Source organism: Eschrichtius robustus, chromosome 13, assembly GCF_028021215.1.
Source record: "Eschrichtius robustus isolate mEscRob2 chromosome 13, mEscRob2.pri, whole genome shotgun sequence".
NCBI classification, from domain to species: domain Eukaryota; kingdom Metazoa; phylum Chordata; class Mammalia; order Artiodactyla; family Eschrichtiidae; genus Eschrichtius; species Eschrichtius robustus.
This window is the reverse complement of record NC_090836.1, coordinates 98,894,657-98,915,685: the sequence shown is the minus strand read 5'-3', so window position 1 is coordinate 98,915,685 and position 21,029 is coordinate 98,894,657. Positions and strand designations below refer to the sequence as shown.

Genomic DNA, 21,029 nt, shown 5'->3' with positions numbered 1-21,029 from the left:
AAATAGATTTTATTTTTGTGAAGATTAAGTGGATGGTAAAGTTCCCATCTATGGCTGGCACATCATTAACAGTCAATGAATAATAAATAGTCATAAAAATAAACATCAGCAATAATTACCAAGCTCTTAGACTTATATATAAAAAGATAACACAAAAATAATTTCAAAGCAAACCACAACTATTACAGGAATCAGAAAAAAATACATCTACACCATTGGTTTAAGACTCTTTCCCAGTAGACCACCAAACCCTGATCAGACAGTTGGCTTGGTAGGCATGAACGAAATAAATGAAAGAGCAGTTTATTTGTTCATTCCTTTGTTTTTTTATTCAACTAGTGAAGGCACTGTGGTAGGTGCTGGGGATTCAGGGGTGAATAGGACAGGTGAGGTTTTTGTTCTCCTGGAAATTCAGAACCAGGTAAACAAGTGATCACATAAGAGATCAAGACAACGTAGATCACTAAGTGCTGTGCGGACAATAAAATGGGTTGATGTGATAGAGTGAATGGGGTGGCAGGGAAGTCCTCCCTGGGGAGGTGAAAATTAAGGTGAGTTCTGAGACCTGGAGAAGCCAGCGATGCAGAAATGTGGGAGAGCCCCAGGCAAAGGCCAATGGCCCGGTGATGACTCCCAGAGGTGGGGGGAAGGGATGGAGCTCTTCGAATACCAGAGGGAATGACATTCTTAGATGACCTCGGGAAGGAAGCCAGGGGTCAGCTCACCTGGGGATGAGGTGCTCTGGGTAAGAAGTTTCAATTTTAGTTATAAGTTCAATGGGCGGGCAAGGAAGAGCTCTTTAAACTTAGTTAGACGACGCATATATTTAAAGCAGACTAAGAGCTTTGTCAGTGGCCTGTTACTAGTCGAAGCCTATTGGCCAAGGCTGCTTCTTCTGCAGAGAGTAGGGGTGGGCACTGCCTACTTTTGCCTCAGTGAGGCTCCAGTTTTAGGTTTCCAAGATTAAGCCCCTTTAGGAGTCAACGTATTATTTATTTGGGTATATTAACGCCCTCAATCCCTTTACAGTCCATTCTTGCTTGCCTAGGATCCGCTTTTTCTGTCTGTCCGTCAGTAATCCCAGCTCTGATCTCTTCGATGTTAATTTCAGCAGGTAATCTAATTTTCTTTATTTCTCACTTTTCATCCCTAGGTATACCATTTTTATTCTTCTGCCTATTTAATTTTTTTTTGGCCGTGCCACAAGGTTTGTGGTATCTTGGTTGCCCCACCAGGGATCGAACCTCCGCCCCCTGCAGTGGAAGCACGGAGTCTTAACCACTGATCTCCAGGGAAGTCCCTCTTTTGCCTGTTTTAAAGATGAGGATGCCAGGCTCAGAACCTTGTTCAGAGTCACCTCGTGTGTTGGTAGCAGAGCCAGGATTTTAACCTAAACTCATTTGACCCCTCACCATGGGAAGACAGTGGGGATCAAGAAGGCTTTAGGGAGAAACCTGAGTAGGAGTGTGAAAACACACAGATAATGCTGTATACTCAGGAGGATAGGGATATAACGAAGTAAGATATAATGACAGCAGAGGAGGTGCTTGGAAACTCAGGTAAAGCAAGAGAGGGAGAAGGGCTCCAGAGCTTTACAGCATCTGCCATCTTTATAGCAACACACGGTGGGTAAGTAATGAAGAGTGAAGTTGTCAGTGTGACACAAGGGGCTATACACAGTCTCAGTTGTCTCCAAGATGCCCCGGGATGGGAGTGGAGACAAGGAGCCCAGAAACTGACTTTGTTTAAAAGCAAAGATCTGATAAAGCAGCGATTAGGTAGATCAGATGAGATTGTGTATATGAGAGCATGATGGAAGTGGTGAATTGTGAGGCTCATCCTTCAAGAGCTTGAGTCACTGATCTTGGTAAGTGGAACCTTCCAGAGTCTGAAGACAATTTAGCATCTTAGCGGGGGGATTCTTTTTTCCTTAGTTTAAATGTGAGAGAAAACATAGCAAGAATAAATGAAACATGGTTATAAACGACCCACAGTGTAATCTGCCTAAGTGCAATCTCATTTTTGCATGTTGTATATATTTTTTACTGAGGTATATTGTAGATTTCTTTATATTGTTGTGATCACAATGCCCATGATAATTCTATTTCCTTTTGGCATCATATAATAAATGCTTTCCTGTGTTTCTTATCAGTTGGCACAATTAAAGAAAATATTCTACCCCATCGAAGTCCCATCGTGTAATTATTATTCCACTTGACTAGTGTTAGAGCATTTCCATATGTTTATACCTTTTGGGCAATTGTATTTTCAAGAAGTTCTAAAATTCAGTGATGGGAATTCCCTGATGGTCCAGTGGTTGGGATTCCGCCCTTCCACTGCAGGGGGCACGGGTTTGATCCCTGGTGGGGGAACTAAGATCCCTCATGCCAAGTGGCACGGCCAAAAAAAAGAAAAAGGAAAAAGAAAAGAAATTGATCAAATATGGGACAAAAACAAAGGAGAGAAAAAGACAGGCAAAGGACTCTTAGAAGAGTGTTCTGTTGGCTGAGGAAATGAGTGAAAAATGTCAGATGACATTATAATAAAATGATGGGTTTTTTAGGAATGTTTTGAGGATGAATAGGAAATGGTGTGGGCCTACCCGTTAGGGACAGGAGGAGATAATGATGAGCATTGAAAACCAAAGACCTGGCCGATTGTTGTAGCAGAGTGGATACGGAGAGAATGTTGGAGAGCTCACAGCACCACAGGGGATGTTGGGGAATCAATCAGGCTCAGAAAATGGGTGGCAACTGGGACCATGGCCAAAATGATGCCACAAAACTAGTCTGGGGAGGTGTTGGCTATTGAGGCTGTTAAACACCGGATGCCACCACCCATTTGGCCATCTGCACTGGGACTTGGGTGCTACCCAAAGCCGTAAGGGATGGCAGGTTGAGTATCTCTGATGGAGGTTAGCTACCCTACCTTGCTCCAGCTACACAGAGACTGGAGGAGCCAGGATTTGGCATGCTCAACGCCTACGATGGGAAGTGAACTCTGCATCCTTCAAGGTGGGGCTTTCTCAACTAGTGGAGGGGGCATCAGACCAAATTAAAGACTCGTTTCAGGTTGTAGCAAGGAGACTAATGACAGCATGACCAGTCAAGGAACTGCAGTTGTTTCAGAGAAAAATGAAGAAGGCCTGGGCTCTGTCAGTGGCGGTGGGAATGGAGAAGAGGGTACAGATTGTAGTGAGAGTACAACAGCAGAGTGAATAGAGTTTAATCACTACTGAGATGCAGAGGTGGAGAGGAGAATATCTAAAATCCCTTTGAATGCCTATGGCTTCATGAATTGGATGAGTGGCAGTGCCATTAACCAGGCTAAGTCATCCAGGAGGAGGGGTATGCTTTGGGAAAATGACAGGTCAGTCATTTTTGACAGGCTGAGTTTGAAGTGTCCAAGAGACGCACAGCCAGGGAGAGACAATGGACACATTTGGGTGCCGTGTTCCTAGACAGTAACTGTGCAGTGGGGTGCTGGTAAATGACTAACAACAGGCTCTCCGGAGAAAAGAAATTCTGATTTGTAGCATTTCTCAATTCTGTGGTGTAAATACAACCACTATGGCCAATTTCTAGGTATCAACACAAGGTTACTAAGAGTGGATTTGTGGGACTTCCCTGGTGGCACAGTGCTTAAGACTCTGCTCTCAAAGCAGGGGGCCCAGGTTCGATCCCTGGTTGGGGAACTAGACCCCACATGCATGTTGCAACTAAGGAGCCCGCCAGCCGCAATTAAGACCTGATGCAACCACATAAATAAATGTTAAAATAAATAAATAAAATATTAAAGTTAAAAATGAAAACATTAAAAAAAAAGAGTGGATTTGGAGCCAAAAATAAATAAATAAATCTATTTTAAAATATTTAAAAAAATTAAAATAAAATAAAATAAAAATTAAAAAAAAAGGGGCTTCCCTGGTGGCGCAGTGGTGAAGAATCCGCCTGACAATGCAGGGGACACGGGTTCAAGCCCTGGTCCGGGAAGATCCCACATGCTGCAGAGCAACTAAGCTTGTGCGCCACAACTACTGAGCCTGTGCTCTAGAGCCCGCGAGCCACAACTACTGAGCCTGCGTGCCACAACTACTGAAGCCCGTGCGCCTAGAGCCTGTGCTCCGCAACAAGAGATGCCACCGCAGTGAGAAGCCCACGCACCACAAGGAAGAGTAGCCCGCGCTCGCCGCAACTATAGAAAGTCCATGCGCAGCAATGAAGACCCAACACAGCCAAAAATAAATAAATAAAAATAAATAAATCTGGGCTTCCCTGGTGGCACAGTGGTTGAGAGTCTGCCTGCTAATGCAGGGGACACGGGTTCGGGCCCTGGTCTGGGAGGATCCCACATGCTGTGGAGCAACTGGGCCCGTGGGCCACAGCTACTGAGCCTGCGCGTCTGGAGCCTGTGCTCCGCAACAAGAGAGGCCGCGATAGTGAAGAGGCCCGCGCACCGCGATGAAGAGTGGCCCCCGCTTGCCGCAACTGAAGAAAGCCCTCGCACAGAAACGAAGACCCAACACAGCCAAAAATAAATATAAAAATAAATAAATAAGACCCGGTGCAACCAAATAAATAAATAAATTAAAAAAAAAAAAAATCTATTTATAAAAAAAAAAAGTGGATTTGGGAAGAGATGCACACCATCAGTTGTCAAGAGGCCACCTGGGGGTCCACTATGGTGACTATGGGTGAGGCTGAGGTCTCCCAGACAGAGCAGAACCCGGAGAACAGAATCTTCAGGGACGGACTGAAGAAGAGGGGCTGCCGGAAGGAATCTAAGAGAGAATGGGCAAGTCAAGATCAAGCCCAGATCTGGGCCCTGTCAAGCTCTCCAGAGGTAGCTTCCACCACTTATTCATTTTAAGAAAATCTGCTAGACTGTAAGCTATTTGCAGGAAAAGACTTTGTCTACTTCAGCTGTGTCCTCTAGGTCTGGAACACAGTAAGCACTCAATTAATTCCACTAACACCTTAGGGAAGAATTATGTCCACCAGTTTCATGAGGCAACACAAGAATAACTGAATTGTGTTTCAAGGAGACATTTTGGCTCAATGTAAGAAAAACTTCCTAGCAAGTCTTGCAGACGTAGACACCTTGTTTGGTCTGCCCCATACCACTCCCATTCTTCTGGGAACTGTCACTCTACCTTTCAACTCTGAGGTTCTCAAGACCGTCACTATTTTCTAAGTGAATCTACCGATTAGTCCGGGTGTCGGCACCTGACACAGCTGGGATTTTTGGAATCAGGACTTGGAGTAAGTCCCTCTCTTGTGGCAGAAACTGGGAGAAGAGGTGGCAGAAGAGGTGTCAGCATCCAGGGTTTTCCTGCCATATACGAAGCTAGTTTCAGGGATTCCCTGGTGGTCCAGTGGTTAGGACTCCGCGCTTCCACTATGGAGGGCAAAGGTTTGACCCCTCGTCAGGGAAGTAAGATCCCGCAAGCCGAACAGCGCAGCCAAAAAAAAAAAAAACCACCACCAAAGCTAGCCTCTGTGAAACAGAGGCAGGGAGAATCCCAGCAGCGATGCCCCAGTTCTATTCATTCATTCTTAGGTCCAGCTAGTTCTCTATCCCTTTCTCTTATTACAGGACAGTCCCATAGCCCTCTCATAAATGTCCTATGCCTTAGAAGCTGGATTCGGGTACCCTGCAACCAAGGGTCCCAGTGAATACCCAAGCAGAACTCTCCAAACGTGTAATGCCACCTGTGTGAAAAATGCTGTGCTCTTCACCGCTCAAGTATTCATGCAGTTTGAATGGCCACTTGAAAAGGGTTTAAAGGAGCGGATTTCTGCCGAGGGTGGAAGCCCTAAAGTAGCAGCGACGGCGGCAGCCACCTCTCCGTGAGCACTGGCTCTGTGTGGTGGCAAAGTGGGGAAGCTGGGCTCGATCCAGCTTTGAATTCGAAGTCCTTAATTACTAAGCTAGAGGTTCTCAAACTTTTTAGTCTCAGGATCCCTTTATGATTTTAAAAGTTGAAGACCCCAGAGAGATTTGGTGTGGGTTATATCTATTTACTACAATGGAAATCAGACGGAGAAATTCAAAAGATTTTAAAAGAACAAAAACCCATCACATGTTAACGTAAATATCTTTATTAAAAGTAACTATTTTTCAAAACAAAAAATTAGAAGAGTGGCATTGTTTTACATTTTTGCAAATCTCTTTCATATCTGACTTAGTAGAAGACAGCTGGATTCTCACCTCTGCTTCTTCATTCAATACGTTGCTTTGGTTGAAGGATATAAAGAAAAGCTGGCCTCGTACAGTCATGCAGTCAGAAAGGGAATTTTGTGAACCTCCTGAAAGGGTTTCTGGTACCCTCGGAAGTCCTCAGCCCATACTTTGAGAACCACTGCAGTAAACTAACCTGCCTCTCAGTTAAAGACTATATAGCCATTGAATTAGTATTAGACCTGGCAGTTCTTTCCATGGCCAAGGCATTTTAAACAAATTGCAAAGGGTGGTGGTGGGGAAGGAAACTTAATTCTCCTGTTAACTCAATTTAAATGACATCGATTTCCAACTTGAGTTCATAGATTACTCCTTTGGCAGCCAAGATTACTTATTAGATTTCTTCAAGTTTACTATTCTAAACTAAGAAGAGAAAGCGACATGTCATACACAAAGTTAACATTTGTATAGTGTTCTTAACAGTTCACAAAGCCTCTTTCTGTGCCCACGTGACGCCATTTAGTCCTCAGCAGCCACTTTACAGAGGAAGAGCTCGGAGCAGAGAGGCGACTTGCCCAAGACTGCCATCAGTAGCCGGGCTGTGGACCAGGCTTCCTCGTGACCAAGAGACGCGCTCGCAGGACAACTCTGGCTCTAACAAACAAACATCTCACTTTCAAAAGCTGGCTTTCCAACCTAGAAAGAGGGGTCCCTTTATGTTCACTTTTCTCACATACACAAGAGGCGGCATCTGTTCTAGAATCCAACTGGATTTTATTTGACACAGAATACAATATGGGTGCAGGAATAGCAAACTGAAAAGACAAAGCAGAAAAAACACGGTTCTATCTAATTTATAATTAAGTAACAGGAGGGCAAGTCATTAAATGGCTAATGAAACAGTTAGGCTTGATGGAAGAATTCTCTTTTTCTAGTGCCCATACCTGAAAGACAAGGTAAATTATTTAATTAATTCCTTAGCAATTTCCTGTTTGAGACTATAAAACCTGCCTAAATATATCCGCAAACTTGGTTAAAACTTTGAAAAGAAGTAAGTGACCACAAGTGTGTGCCAAGACCGGGTTACGACCCTGGTCTCTGCCCCTTTCATCTTACTGGCCCCTGTAACATCTTACTTATCACCCCCTTCTTATAACGGTCCCGCCCCACCACGGACTCAGCTGCACCCACCTGACTCCTTCCAGTTACCAGGCAGATGCCCGGCAGTAACCGGGAGGCGAGAGGGAGACGTCAGGGCCGGTGGTTGTTAAAGGGAGCTCCACCTGTTTGCCCCAGGCAGTGGCTCAGACAGCATGAACTCTTGGCCTCCCCTACCTGTGGTGGCCTCTTCACCTCAACTCCAGTCCTCAGGCAAGTTTAGGGTAAGGCAAATACAGAAACCAGTAACTGAACAGCCTTCAATTTCAAAATCTATCACCAGTTCCAATTATAGCCCTGAGTCCACTCAGCACTGCAGAAAGAGAACTGTGGAGAGAAACTAGGTATGGATCTCAGGTCCTTTCTGATTTCCCCAGAAGCCAAAAGTTGGCTCTAGCAAGATTATAAACAAGGGCAGGAAATTTCTTCCACATATAAATGGATTTTTCTTCTTTTTAAAAAAATATTTATTTATTTATTCACTCGTCTGCATCAGGTCTTAGTTGCAGCACACAGGGTCTTCATTGCCGCGTGCAGAATCTTTACTTGTGGCACACAAACTCTTAGTTGCGGCATGCGGGATCTAGTTCCCTGACCAGGGATCAAACCCAGGCCCCCTGCATTGGTAGCGTGGAGTCTTAGCCACTGGACCACCAGGGAAGTCCCTAAATGGATTTCTTGAACACAAAATCCTTCATTATTATCTTACTTAATAATCATTTTTTTAAAAAAAATAATAATTTGTGTGTGTTTTTTTTTTTTGGCTGCGTTGGGTCTTCGTTTCCGTGCGAGGGCTCTCTCTAGTTGCGGCGAGCGGGGGCCACTCTTCATCGCAGTGTGCGGACCTCTCACCGTCGTGGCCCCTCTTGTTGCGGAGCACAGGCTCCAGACGCGCAGGCTCAGTAATTGTGGCTCACGGGCCCAGTTGCTCCGCGGCATGTGGGATCTTTCCAGACCAGGGCGCGAACCCGTGTCCCCTGCATTGGCAGGCAGATTCTCAACCACTGTGCCACCAGGGAAGTCCCTTAATAATCTTTTGTTGTGGTTCTTTGTGGGCAGTTCACCTCTGATTAAAATACTTTGTTATATGGATGGAAACCAGGGCACTAGAACCCTGCATCACTGCTTCCATCATCCTGAAGGGCTACTAGATTCTTTAAGCACTTCACGTAAGCAATTCACTTACATATTGTCTAGAAAAGTCCTCACAGGGTAGAGCTCCGGTGTGTGTTAGTGGGCTGGAGAATAACACGGAAGTTGTCCGTCAGATTAAAGCATGCTGAAATTTGCTTCTTATGGATTTGTTTTCCCAGTGCACTGATAACCATGGCCAGGCAGTCACCAGCTGGATACAGTGACAGTGTCAAAGCCCAACAGGAGGGTTCTTTACACCCCCCACTTCTTAGGCTCAGCCCCAGGCACATGTAATGGGCTACGTGAGACAGTTTTGGTCCAAGACGGAACCTGGAGCCTCCCCCAGGGCAGAGCCAATTACAAATGCCTCTTGAGAACTTAGAACAGTGCTTCTGCTTTTGACATGTATTACCTGTCATGGCTCCACTCAGAATGCAAGCTCCCCAAGGACAGGGAAGGACTGTCTCATACATTTTTATATCTTACACATTACTTAGCATATACTTTGCTGAAAGGAATGTGATGGTATGAAGATATTGAGTATTTGGCAGGTTTCTTAAAAAATGAACATGCATCTCACAAGACTTTCAAAAGTCTTTACCAAAATAAATAATCAAGTCTAAAAAACAAAATAACTGTACCAATAAGTGATTTGTAAACATTTCACAAACTAAAGAACCCTATTTATTGGTTTTTAAACATAAGAATATTCTGCTAGTCAAAACTCAAATTTAAGTAAAAATCTCCCTTTTCATTAAAAATTTGATCAAGAAAATGACTGAAAATTCAACAGATAAAAGAGCGTTTCGCACAAAAATATAATAGGCATAAAATATATAAAAAGTAGCCCAATTTCACTGAAAACTTTAAAAAATGCAATTGAATACTAATTTTCACCTGTCAGTAGCTAAGATGGAGAAGCTTCATAACAGAACATTGGCAAGAAATGGAGAATGGAGCCTCCTGCTTCACTGTTTGTAGGGACTGTGAATTAGTACATATTCTTGGGAAAGGAAAATCTGACACTATCAAAAATAAAAACATACATACTCTTTAATCAGAAATTCCTTTTTAAGGAATTACTACTACAAACATAAAAAATTCTACATGTATATCCAAATACATTCAAGTACATATACGGGGACACTCGGGAAAGCCGCTAAGAAGCTGCTGCTGACGGTCACCTCCAGGAAAGAGATGAGAACAAGGTGAGACTCATCTTTTGTGGTATACTCTTCGACCACTTGAACTTTTGAAAATTTGCATGTCATGTTTTATTTACATACTACTAACAGCCACGACAATAATGATTTAGTTGAGATAGCCATAAACGCTGTATCAGAATTAATCAGCATGAGATAAACCAATGAAACATGATAGGTGGATATAATTCTAGCCCAAAGCAAAGACACCTGACATTAGTTAGCCCCTGGAGCCTTATTACTGATGTGATTTTGGAAATATTTAATAGTTTGCAAATTCTCATATTTTCTACTTTCATAGAACCTGGATAGTTGGGAAAGCCTAAGCTGCAAGTTTCTAATGTGGATTCACCTATGCATTTGCCACATAGATGAGCCCTTGTCTAACTAACCAAAAGCTAGTTTATGAAAACAAGGCATGTTCCATGTCTCCATCTTCTAAGACTGTGCACCCTCCAGCTTGACGTGAGTCCAAGAATGATACTGACCACAAAGCCCAACCTTAAAACGTCAAAACATCCAGAGACACCTACTTTTGGAATTCCCACTCTCTGTTGTCCAACGGACACACCTGCCGTGTTTTGAGCCAGCGGGAGATGCAGTGGAAGTGAAAAGCATGCTGGAAGAAAAGATACATTTTATTAAAAATAATTCTGTGAAGGCTCAGCTCTCTCATGACAATACATCTCAAGGCAGTGGGGTAGTTACACACAGGGGCTGGAGAAGAGTGATGGAAGGCAACACACAATGGGAGACAAGAGGTCAACAACGGGTTACACCTTGGTTAGGTACGAGGCTAAGTCCAGTGAAACATGTCAGAAACGTCATTCCTAAAAAAGGAAGAATGCATTTAGGAAGCATGGCGGTGTTCTAGCAGTGAGCTCTCTTTCCCTAAGGGAAGATGGAGCGGGGCTTCCTGGTCCTATGCGGCCTGTAGGGGAGGCTTACGCTACTGGGACTCACGCAGGGAGGCCCTTGATCACGCTCTGATCACACTCGGATTTCAAACATTCCCCCTTTTTGGTCCCCAGCTGCCCTCCCCACCCTGGAGAAGGGAACCCCAGGAGCAGAGGCATCTACTCAGTGTGGGGAGTGCACCACCCCTGCCACCCACCCAGAGCTGAGAGGGGCACTTCCCCGACCTTCCACACCCAGCTCAACTCTTTCTGAAGGACTTGATTTCCCGATTTGTTTATAGGTGTATTGATATGACAACAGCCTGGTACTCAATGAGCCTTTAGTGGTTGAGAGACTGTCTTAAAAAGGAATGAGATAAAAAATTAGGGTAAAAGGAAGTATTACGATGGGCACACTGCACTCAAACAGCTGAAAGAGCATCGAAGGGCTTATTCCATGATCAAGACAGGAAGTAAAAGGGCAAAAGTACCAAGACTACTGTGAACTGACGGGGAGCGAGGAGTTGGCCTTCGGATACGGGGAGAAGGAAAGCCCGTGTGCAGTTTTTTGGTATGAGTTAATGACGTGCAGACACTAACCACAGCACCTCTGCAATGGATGTTTATCCTCCGCCCCTGCTCGTGTGAGCAGCAAACTCGGACGGAACAACAAGAGTCCCCTCACCTGAGCCATGATGGGTCGGCTGAGTGGGGACAGGGGAGAAGTGCTGACACCCCAACACACCATGAAAGCTTTGGCAGGCTTGGCTTAATAACAGCCCTTAACTCTGGTCAGCGTGTCCCCCCAAACATACATGGAACTTAAGAATGATAATGTGGATTATCATCTGTGAATTGTCTTTGCACAAAGACAGAAAGAGAATTCAGTGACAAACACTAGAGTCCACGGCTAGTGCACTGGGGTTACTCAACAGGAAAAAGACTCTCCCAGAGCAGTGGCCCCTTGCAAGACCCCTTTCCTCCTGATGCTCACACAACTCATTATTTCTGAAAAAGAGAAAAAACAAATTTCCAAAAGGCAGAAAGCGGAGGCATTTTTCTCAATCCCCAGGCGGTGGGGACAGGCTCACGTAAGGGTGTTCAGGACACCCTTCTCCACCTCCCAGCTGCCCCGTTAGGCACCTTGCAGCAGTACAGGGTCCTGTACTCCCCAGCCACCTCCGAAGACGGAGGGAAAGACGGGCTGCAAATGAGGCTGCAGGGCTGGTGACAGCATCCCGGAATGTCCCTGTTCCCAGCTTTCTTCCTGTTAACCATCTAAGACATATTAATGAGTACACTGAGCAGTCGCAGAACGCACTTCCTGGTGCTTCACACTTTGCAGGCGGTCTGTGAACATCTACTACCTCACTGGAGCCTCCAGCAACCCAGGCGAGCAAGCATGACGGCTAGTATTATCTTCATTTTACAGACAGGAAACTGAAACCCAGAAGAGTTAAGTGACTTGCCTAATTCATAGAGCAGGTTAGTAGAAGACCCAGCACTAGAACCTGGGACTAGTCCAAAGGTTTCAGGCACACCTGCTGGCTCTTCTTGGTGGCAGGCTCTCTTGAGCTTGACTCTCCCAAGCTGAATTTAAGGAGAAACTCACTCCTTTTCCTTCCACCACAAAATGACAAGGTTCTTAGTATACGCCTGGATGCCAGGGAGAGCAAAGGGACGGATAAGCTTTATCCTTTATCCCCATAAATGATAAACACTGTCCCTTGGCCAGGGGCTACTGTGAAACTGTCGAAGGGCCCCGACAGCATGGAGAAGGTGCCCCACAAGGTGTGGGCTGGGAGGAGAGCCTCAACCCGAGGGAGAAAAGTACTGATAGCTCTCTCTTCAGGAACTACAGCCACCCCAAATTTTATTTATTTATATTTATTAACAAAGACGCTTACTGCGTGCAGGAGGTGTTCTAAGCAGTTGTTTTTTTTTTGTTTTTTTTTTTTTTTGAGCAGAGAAAGGTTTACTACAGGGGCATGCAAGGAGATAGGTGGCTCATGTCCCAAAAAACCCCCAACTCCTCTAAGCACTTTTTAACATAAAATCACCTCATCGTGATTGTGACACTATGCAATCTACTATCAGCTCCATTTCATACGAGGCTTAGAGAGGCCAATACCTTGCCCAAAGTCACCTAGCAAGTAAGTCCCAGAGACAGGGAATGATGGTCTGACTCCAGAGTCTGACTTCTTAGGCCTGTGTCGTGCTGGGAGCCCTCTGTCCCCTGGGCACAGGACGCCCGGACAGGACAATTTTAGCTCCTATGACGGGGACTACATGTCTATAAGGATGAATTTTTAACACGTGCTGGAAATAACATATTTGATGCCTATTATCCTTCACAGCTGTCACTCCCTGGAAGGCTGTACATTCAGTCCAGAGATGCTGCACAAAACATTTTGGCATGAGCCACATTAAAAAAAAACCCCAAATCCTAACTTAGTACATTTGCCACACCTAAAACACACACACACACACACACACACACACGGACACTCAATTTATTCACCTTAGTTCCACAAGACACCTAGCCTTTTAAAAATGTGTTACGAAAGTAAAGATTTCCACTAACAGAATATTCCAAAGACTGTGCCATAGGCTTTGAAGGCAATTCCCAAAGATAAATCCCCAAAATGTTGCGGACAAAAGTTGGTACACTTTATAATTAAGACAAACTATTGTCTCTGCAATAACTAATAATTTTTACCCTATAACAGGTGAACAGTACAATGCTTTTAAATCTTTTTTTTTTTTTTTTTTTTATAATATTTGTGTACCTTTTGGGAGAAAAGTGGGCTAGTCATTTTTTTCCTAGTTAGTTTCAAGACTGGCAAAGCAGGAAAAGCGGTACTATGTTTACAAGCCATGCTGATAGGGAAAGATGTTTCCTTACGTTACAGACTCCCCACGCAACGGTGCACTCTTCGGAAGTAGCAGACGCCTGGTTGGCTTGACACTCTATGCCTGTGGGAACAAGAGCAACAACCTTTTCACCTACAGCTGCCCTACCTGCACGATGACACAATGACACGACTGGGGGTGGGGGCGGGGGTTGGTGGTGATGGCATAAACATGAACAAAATCTCAAGTGGTTAATTAGTCATAATTTTTTTTTAATGAATGTGGAAAGGGGTGAAGAATAGAGAAGGCAGAGATATGACTTAACAGCATGCTTTGCAATGAATCCCTCCCCTTGTTCAAAAACAGAGTAACGAAGGGAAGAGCACTTTTTAACTCTGAACATAACCTGACTTGTCCAAATGACAGTGATTCCTCCTAATCTGGTAAATTTAGTAAATTCTTAAAGCCACCTCATAACTCTTACTGTTCTGAGAGCTGGCATCTCTATTCTTGGTGAATGCTTCCTCTCAGGCCCTTACGACACCCAGGTTTGCCACATGAAAGCCTAGCTGGGGGACAAGCTCTAGTCCCTAAAGGAGTCAGGCAGACATATGGATCTGGGACAGAGCAAGTAAAAGGGGGTGAAGAGGCCTGTGGCGAAGTGCAGTGTACGCTCTGCATGAGGACGTCAAAACTCAAGTCCTTAAAACACCGTCAACACAGCAGATCTGTGAGGCCAACGGGTTAGAGGAGACTCGGGGCTACCACTTAGCAACACTTATTGCCCCTGAGGTGATTCTCACTGGTGAATGGAGCAAATTACTGCAAATGTATCCAAATATCAATTTCACAGAGGGGGAAGGGAGGGAACTGAAATAGAATAAAAAATCTGACTGAGATCCAGAAAGGATGAGTAAAGCTCTATTGGGGATAAATATTCAACGAACAAGAATTACTAATGTGTAATTTGCTTTCTCTGAAGGTGGTAACTAAATGGAGTCTCCCTTCTGAAGAACAAAAAGCTTCAGGAAAGACTATTTAATAGGAGACAATTACTTCAAACTTCCATAGGCAGAAAATAGTAAGATTGTACGAAAGTAATGCTGAGATGTTAACGCATACATTTGGTCTTAGGGGAAGAGATATACCATAATGCCTTTTCCCCCACCCTTCAAAAATATGAAAGGCAAAGGATCTGAAATCACAGAAGTTGCTTATGCTACCCAGATTCACACTACAAAGAGAATAACTGGTTTTCCTTCTGATAAAAGTGGAGAATCTAGGGCCTATGCCATATATTCAAGAATGTATGGGGGCTGTGAATGCACCCGATTCAAAGAGATGGCAGAGAAGATAAAATCTGATGTCCTTCAAGTTGGATCCTCTCACTTAGATGAGGACTATGTATTAAGAAATTAGCTAAGCAAGAGGTACAATTATTATTATTTAAGTAAATAATGAAACTGTTTCAAGGTACATTATCATGTTTAAATTTTTCTAGGTCTATTTCTAAGGGGCTGTTGTTCTATGCCTAGCGCAAAGCAGGCTCTCAGTACCTGAATAAGCAAACAAAAAACACTTCTATAAATAGAGAGAATGGGGGCCAAATACACAGTTATTCTTATCAGAAAACTCCTAACAAAGAACAAAAATATATTGTACAGCACAGGGAATATAGCAACTATTTTATAATAACTTTAAAGGGAGTATAATCTATAAAAGCATTCAATCACTATGTTGTACACCTGAAATTAATATAACATTGTAAATCAACTATACTTTAATAATAATAAGAAAAGATCAGAAATAGGATTGCAATACAGAACGTCAGATAAAAGGGGATAAGGCATGAAAAATTACTAAATACAAGTGTAAAATGTTCTCAAAGATAAAATGTTTTCAAGCTTTTGGTCCAGAGGCTGAGCATTGGGGTTTAGTCGTTTGTTTAAACAGGGGAAGGAACTGTTCTCTGTCAGCCTAGAGCAGACAAAAGAGCAGCACACAACAGGTTCCTATCAGACCCCTGCAAAGGCAGAAGTTTATTTCATGTGACTATAAAGCTTGAGGACTTTTATACTTCAATACAAGGGCATTACAACCAGAGGACTGCTAAGGAAGCAATGGCTTCTTCTTGGAAGTGAAGAGATTTCACACTTTGAAAATATTGATGGACCTGTGGTTTTAGGAAAAGACTAACTTACGGGCAGAGGCTGGGTCTAAGCCCTTCTGGGTGCCCCCTTCATCTGGAACAATATTACCTGAGGCAATGGAGAAAATTACACCTAGCAGATTGTGTTCTTTAAAAGAACCAAGAAATAGGGCAATGCAAAATAAGTATGAAGCTATAGTAGGACAGATAGCATCAATTTGGATTCCAAAGAGGAAGTCTTCAGACCAAGAGTGCTTTGTAGGTGAGTTCAACTGGAGCACAGCCATAATCACTCGTTTATTTACAGCTCTGTATACAATTATTCATTTAATGCCAGACCAGAATTTATTAGAAAATGGCCACTGCTAGATCAAGATTCTTATTTTCATCTTTAACAAAAGTGTCTTTTTACAAGCATCATAATTCATCTATTTTTGAAAGGAAGACAAGCCCAGTTGCAGCAACCAGCTTTCTCTTTAGTGTCTGTAATAAACAGAAGGGTATGTTCCATAAGGGTAAAGACCTGATCTCAGGTCTTTTATCCTAGACCTTGCAAAATGCCCAGGATATAAATATTCATCAAATGAACATAAGACATGACTTGAAAATACTCTGTTTGTTATAGGAATTCAGTGTTCTACTTCTGCATCTGACATTTAAAATATATGATAAAGCAGGTGGCTAACTAAAAGCCCACACTGACCCCTCAAGTGTTCAACACTAAGAGAAGACAGAATATCAGTGGCCTTTGTCTGTCACCATCTTCCCAAGAAGTGCATTCTCTTGCATCCAGAGAGACACACAATGACTTAAATACAGAGGTTAAAAACAAGTCAGGATTACAGAAAAGAGCCCCAAGAAAGTAAAATTTTCTCTGGGCACAACTCCTTGTGAAAACGCACAGCAAGGAATTGGCAAGCACGTAATCAAAAACCCCACCCTAGCACATTTAACACTGTGCATGTGTTTTTCTGTGATGGGTTCCTTCTCTCTACATTAAACATCATGGTAGCTGCTGATCTGCTTTGACTGTTGTGTGAAAAGGTAAACAGGGTCAAAACTCAAAGAAACCAAGGGCAGTAAACTACCAACACATGCCATGATTGTTTTCCCACACAAAATATTTGATTTGTGCTTTCCAAGTTGCAATGACCACAGACTAGTCTCCTATTTTGTGTTTTTATTATTTACTGAGCAAATATCTAGTGAGAACCTATTATAGTTTCTCACTAGATATAGTAGTATTAGAGTACGAGACACTATGCTAGATGCTAGGAACACATCAGTAAATAACATGGAATTATAAAGAACCAACTAAATTAAATGACTGCTACAAAGGAAACTATAGGATGTCTTGGAAATATTTAACAGAACTGCCATAGCTTGTGTTTGTGTGTATGTAAGTATGGTCAGGGAAAACATCTTTGAGCAAGTTCAAGGTGAGATCTGAAGACCAACTATGGGTTAGTTCTACATTGCCCAATAAAGTAGCCATTGGCCACATGTGAGAATTGAGCACATGAAATGTGGCTAGTCTGAAATGAGCTTCTCTGGAAGTGTGAAATACACTTTGAAGACTTAGTACAAAAAAAAAAAAAAAAAGTAAAATATTTCACTTTAAAATATTGATTACATGTTGAAATAAAAACATATTGGATATAGTAGGATAAATAAAATACAAATCATCTGTTTCTTTTAACTTTGTTAATATAAGTACTAGAAAACTTTAAATTACGTTATTTGCTCACAACTGAGGCTTGCATTTAGATTAGACAGTGCTGCATTAGACAAAGATGGGGGAGAAGAGGTGAAGAACATTTCAGCAGAGGGAACAGGATATGTAAGGGCTCTAAACAAGAGCATGGACACTTGAAGAATGGAAAGAAAGTCAGAGGAGCCACCAGAGTAAGCAGGAGAGTGGCCCAAGATAAAGCTGAAGAGGCAGGTAAGTGATTTAAAAATTAAGTTATAATTTCTATTCTAGAGAGTTGCAATTTCTTTGCCCTATTCCTGACCTCAGTAACAAACCATTTTAGTACCTGGATGAAATAGTAATTGGATGAATAGTGACTGTCCCTGGTGTGATCAACATTCTTGCCCCTATTACGACAAGGATACTAAGTCCATCAACAGCTATAATCAAACCTACTATGTGTTGACCACTATGTGTAATGAAATACGTGGAAATTTAAATTAAATTTCTTTACAGCAATTAACTGCCTATTTAGATGTCGGCAGTGATGTCCCTTTAACTACACTTGGGCTAACGCTGAAAATCCACACACAGGCTTCTTTTCTTCATAAATCCCCAGCAAAAACTAGTTCTAAGAGAACATTTTAGCTCAAAGTTATTTTTCTTTCTTTCACTATTTTTGCCTTTGAGTCTGGTTACAAGATGGGAAACAGAGAGGATATAATCAATAGTACCTCTGTGTCCACAATTCATTCTAAAGGTGGCCTTGCCATCTTTAGATTGAGTAGGTTTATTCTGAGAGAGGGGTATGCCTGCAGGACATCATAAAAAACTACTTTATTTCAAACATGCCAATGGACTAGATGCAGAAGACCCCAAGTGCTCTGACTACTTTATATCTCCTTGTGAAGAAGAAAACTGGTCACATCAGGATGGCCGCAATCTCTGTAACCTTCTCAACTTCCTCCCATCCTCCTCCAATTACTTACAAAGATCCATAATGTGGTTCCGGCAGATGGCACAGTTATCAACCACAATATCCCAGGCCCAGAGGGCTACCGCATTCCACTGCAAAGAGAAAAAGGGGGAACAATGCACTCTACTCTCCTTGTAACACAAGCATAGACACACATAGAACACACACACGACACTCTAGGATTTCAGGCTGCAGTTATCATCTTTTTGGCCACAAGGACCACTAAACAAAAGAGCTTCTAGAGGTTACATTACTCTTATTTATTGTATCAGAGAGCAAGAGTAACCTACATGTACTCTCACCCATTCTCCACACAGCTGAGTATATAAATACAGAAATGAATGTCATCTTTTAATTTTATTTTTTCCTACAGTTTAGTCAGTCATATCAATGCAAACAAATCAGGAATAATTTATAAGTGCCTGTTTTAGGTCTAATAATCACAAACTTGAATTACTGTGCAGGTTCTCCTGGCAGTTGCAGAAGAGCTCAATTTCCGCATAAAAAAATATCTGCTCTTCAAGGCGACTTTGGAAGCAGGAATGGGGAGGTCGAAAACAAGGAACAGAATGAACTAAGATGATGATTGGATCATAAAACGGGTAATCGTGGGATAAGCTGGATAACTAAGTACCCAGTGTCAATACACAGAACAAGGTCATCACTTAAATCTTACAAGATAACTGCATAACAAACTCTAAAATTCACTAGGATTTTGTTTACTTCCTATCATCAAATAAACTGTTTTCAACTTTTACATGCTTAGACTCTTATATTCAGTTAAGATAATTTCCATAAGAGTTTATCTAAAAGTAGTATTTAAGTAACTCAACCCTCTGGCTTCTGCAATTATAAATATTCCCAAACTCCCTTTCATCCACGAATTTGGTGCTACTTCTCAAATCTTCATCTCTTTCAAGCCTGATTTTCAGTGTCTAGTAACTTCTTCAGCACTTTTCACCCTACAGCTTCAACTTGGAGGAAAAAAATCCTACTTCTATTCTTCAACATGGCTGCTGGCTGTAACTGAGCATGCAGGGCCCACAATGAAACGCCAAAAAGCACTAGGAGGGGGAATATTGTCAGGGTTTAGCCAGATGTTCCAGGAATAACATCTTCCCTATTTCAGGTCTTCATTTTGTACAGATCTGTTTTACCTTAGGTAGGAATCGTCACTTTTCTCCCAAACTGCTGGCAAACAACTATAAGGCATTTCATGCAAAAAGACACGTCCCACATTTCTGCTTTCCCACTTTTACCAGGTCGTTCGCAACTAGTACTCAACCCTCCCTAAATGACACAAGATTTGGGCTCGCATTTTCTTTTTAACAAATTCCACCATGTTTTTTTTTTTTTTTGGACAGCGGGATTCTGAATATGACCACAGGACTGGTGCGGCTGTGTGACAAACCAACAGACCTCTCAGAAGAGACAAGAGTTACACTCGAGACACTTTAACTCGGCAGGGGCGAGGACCAGAGAGGGCTAATGGAGGTCTCGATTAGGCGAGGACCGGGTGGGGGTCCCTCAGAGGGACCTCCAAGCTTCGGACAGGAACGGGGCACGGAGATCGCCAGCCCGGGTCCTCAGAGGCCTCCAAAGCAGTAGGACCTCCGGTTCCCGGCTTTCGCCACACCGCCCCATCCTCCACCCACCGCAGCACTCCGACTCCCCCTTCCTCCCACCCCACCCTCTCCTTCCCCACCCCTCCACCACTCCAGTGACAGCTCAGGCGCTTGGCTCCTGCAGCCAAGCCGCAATCCCGCGTATCTCAATAAGCACCTCCGTGATTGGCCCCTCAGCCTCCTAACGAAACCAACACTGCCACTGACAGTGGGCGGCAGTCACGCCGATCAACCCTAAAACCCGCCCCCCGGCTTCCTTTCGTGGTACCCTGTCCCAGGAATGCCCTGAAGTGAAGCCCTTTCCTCCTCGCCTTGGTCATCCTCGGGCCTGCCAGCCAGATCCACGCCTCTCTAGCTTCCCTGAGGAAGGCGCTGGCGAGACCCAACCTTTTTCACTTCAAAGCGCTTCTTGCCCGCGCCGCTGTTCGTGCCGCTCGGGGTATCCACATCCATCGCTGCCGCCATTTTGGAAACACACGCTCCGTCGCCCGGCTACTGCGCCTGCGCGTCAGCGCACGCCTCGCTCCCCCTCCCGCCCCGGCACCTCCTCCCGCGCCCCACCCCTCACTGGCGCGCGAGGGGCAGGTGGGGGCGGAGCATGTGGCCACGCCTCTTAAAGGCGCTGGCGCTGTCCTCCCCCAACCCCCACCTACCCAGCGTTGGCGGAGAGGAGGCGGTGGCCCGAGCGCCTGGGGCGGGGCCGGGCGGGGCCGGGCCGAAGTGAGCGAGCCGGGTGGAAACGTTCGAAAGGGCTCGTTTTCGTCGCCCTGCCCCGGGAAGCCCCCGGCCACACTCCCTCAGCTGGGGCGGCGGCTGCTTCCTCCGCTTGGGCCGCGACCTGCAGCACCGGCCCCGCCTCGCCTTCCCCGGCGCCGCGGAGCTCCCCGGCTCGCGGGTCCTTGTCGCGTTCTTCTGGGGAAGGGGCGAGGGTGGGCGTCCCGCCTCCCGCTGCCGAAACCCGAAACCTCACACTGGTCTTTCCAGATCCTGACCCGCTTACGAGCCCGGCCTGAGTTGCTACCCTCCCTGGGAGGCCTGAAGCACCGTTTGGTTTCCTAATTCCAATTCGGGAAATACTCAGGATTCGATGGGGAGGCTGGAGCCCCCCGCGTCCAGTGTCCTCCGCAGGATCAAATTGAGCAGGCATTATGTAGCCCTGCCTT

The 21,029-nt window shown here is 44.2% G+C and overlaps 1 protein-coding gene across 2 annotated transcripts in view; it reads right to left on the bottom strand.

The window, feature by feature from the left end:
• RBX1 (ring-box 1) overlaps positions 1-20,362 on the bottom strand; it is a 61,933-nt gene extending 41,571 nt beyond the window's left edge. The window contains exons 1-5 of one of the 2 annotated variants that reach the window (XM_068560572.1): positions 20,254-20,362; positions 18,255-18,333; positions 13,476-13,546; positions 10,208-10,293; positions 6,086-7,124 (exon numbers count right to left, since the gene is read on the bottom strand). In XM_068560572.1, the coding sequence (XP_068416673.1) occupies positions 7,112-7,124; positions 10,208-10,293; positions 13,476-13,546; positions 18,255-18,333; positions 20,254-20,331 (327 nt within the window). In that variant the 5' untranslated portion in view covers positions 20,332-20,362 and the 3' untranslated portion in view covers positions 6,086-7,111. Of the gene's footprint in view, positions 1-6,085; positions 7,125-10,207; positions 10,294-13,475; positions 13,547-18,254; positions 18,334-20,253 lie in introns of those variants that run through there. The other variant, XM_068560571.1, reaches the window with a different exon arrangement.
• Positions 20,363-21,029: the final 667 nt, after the last annotated feature.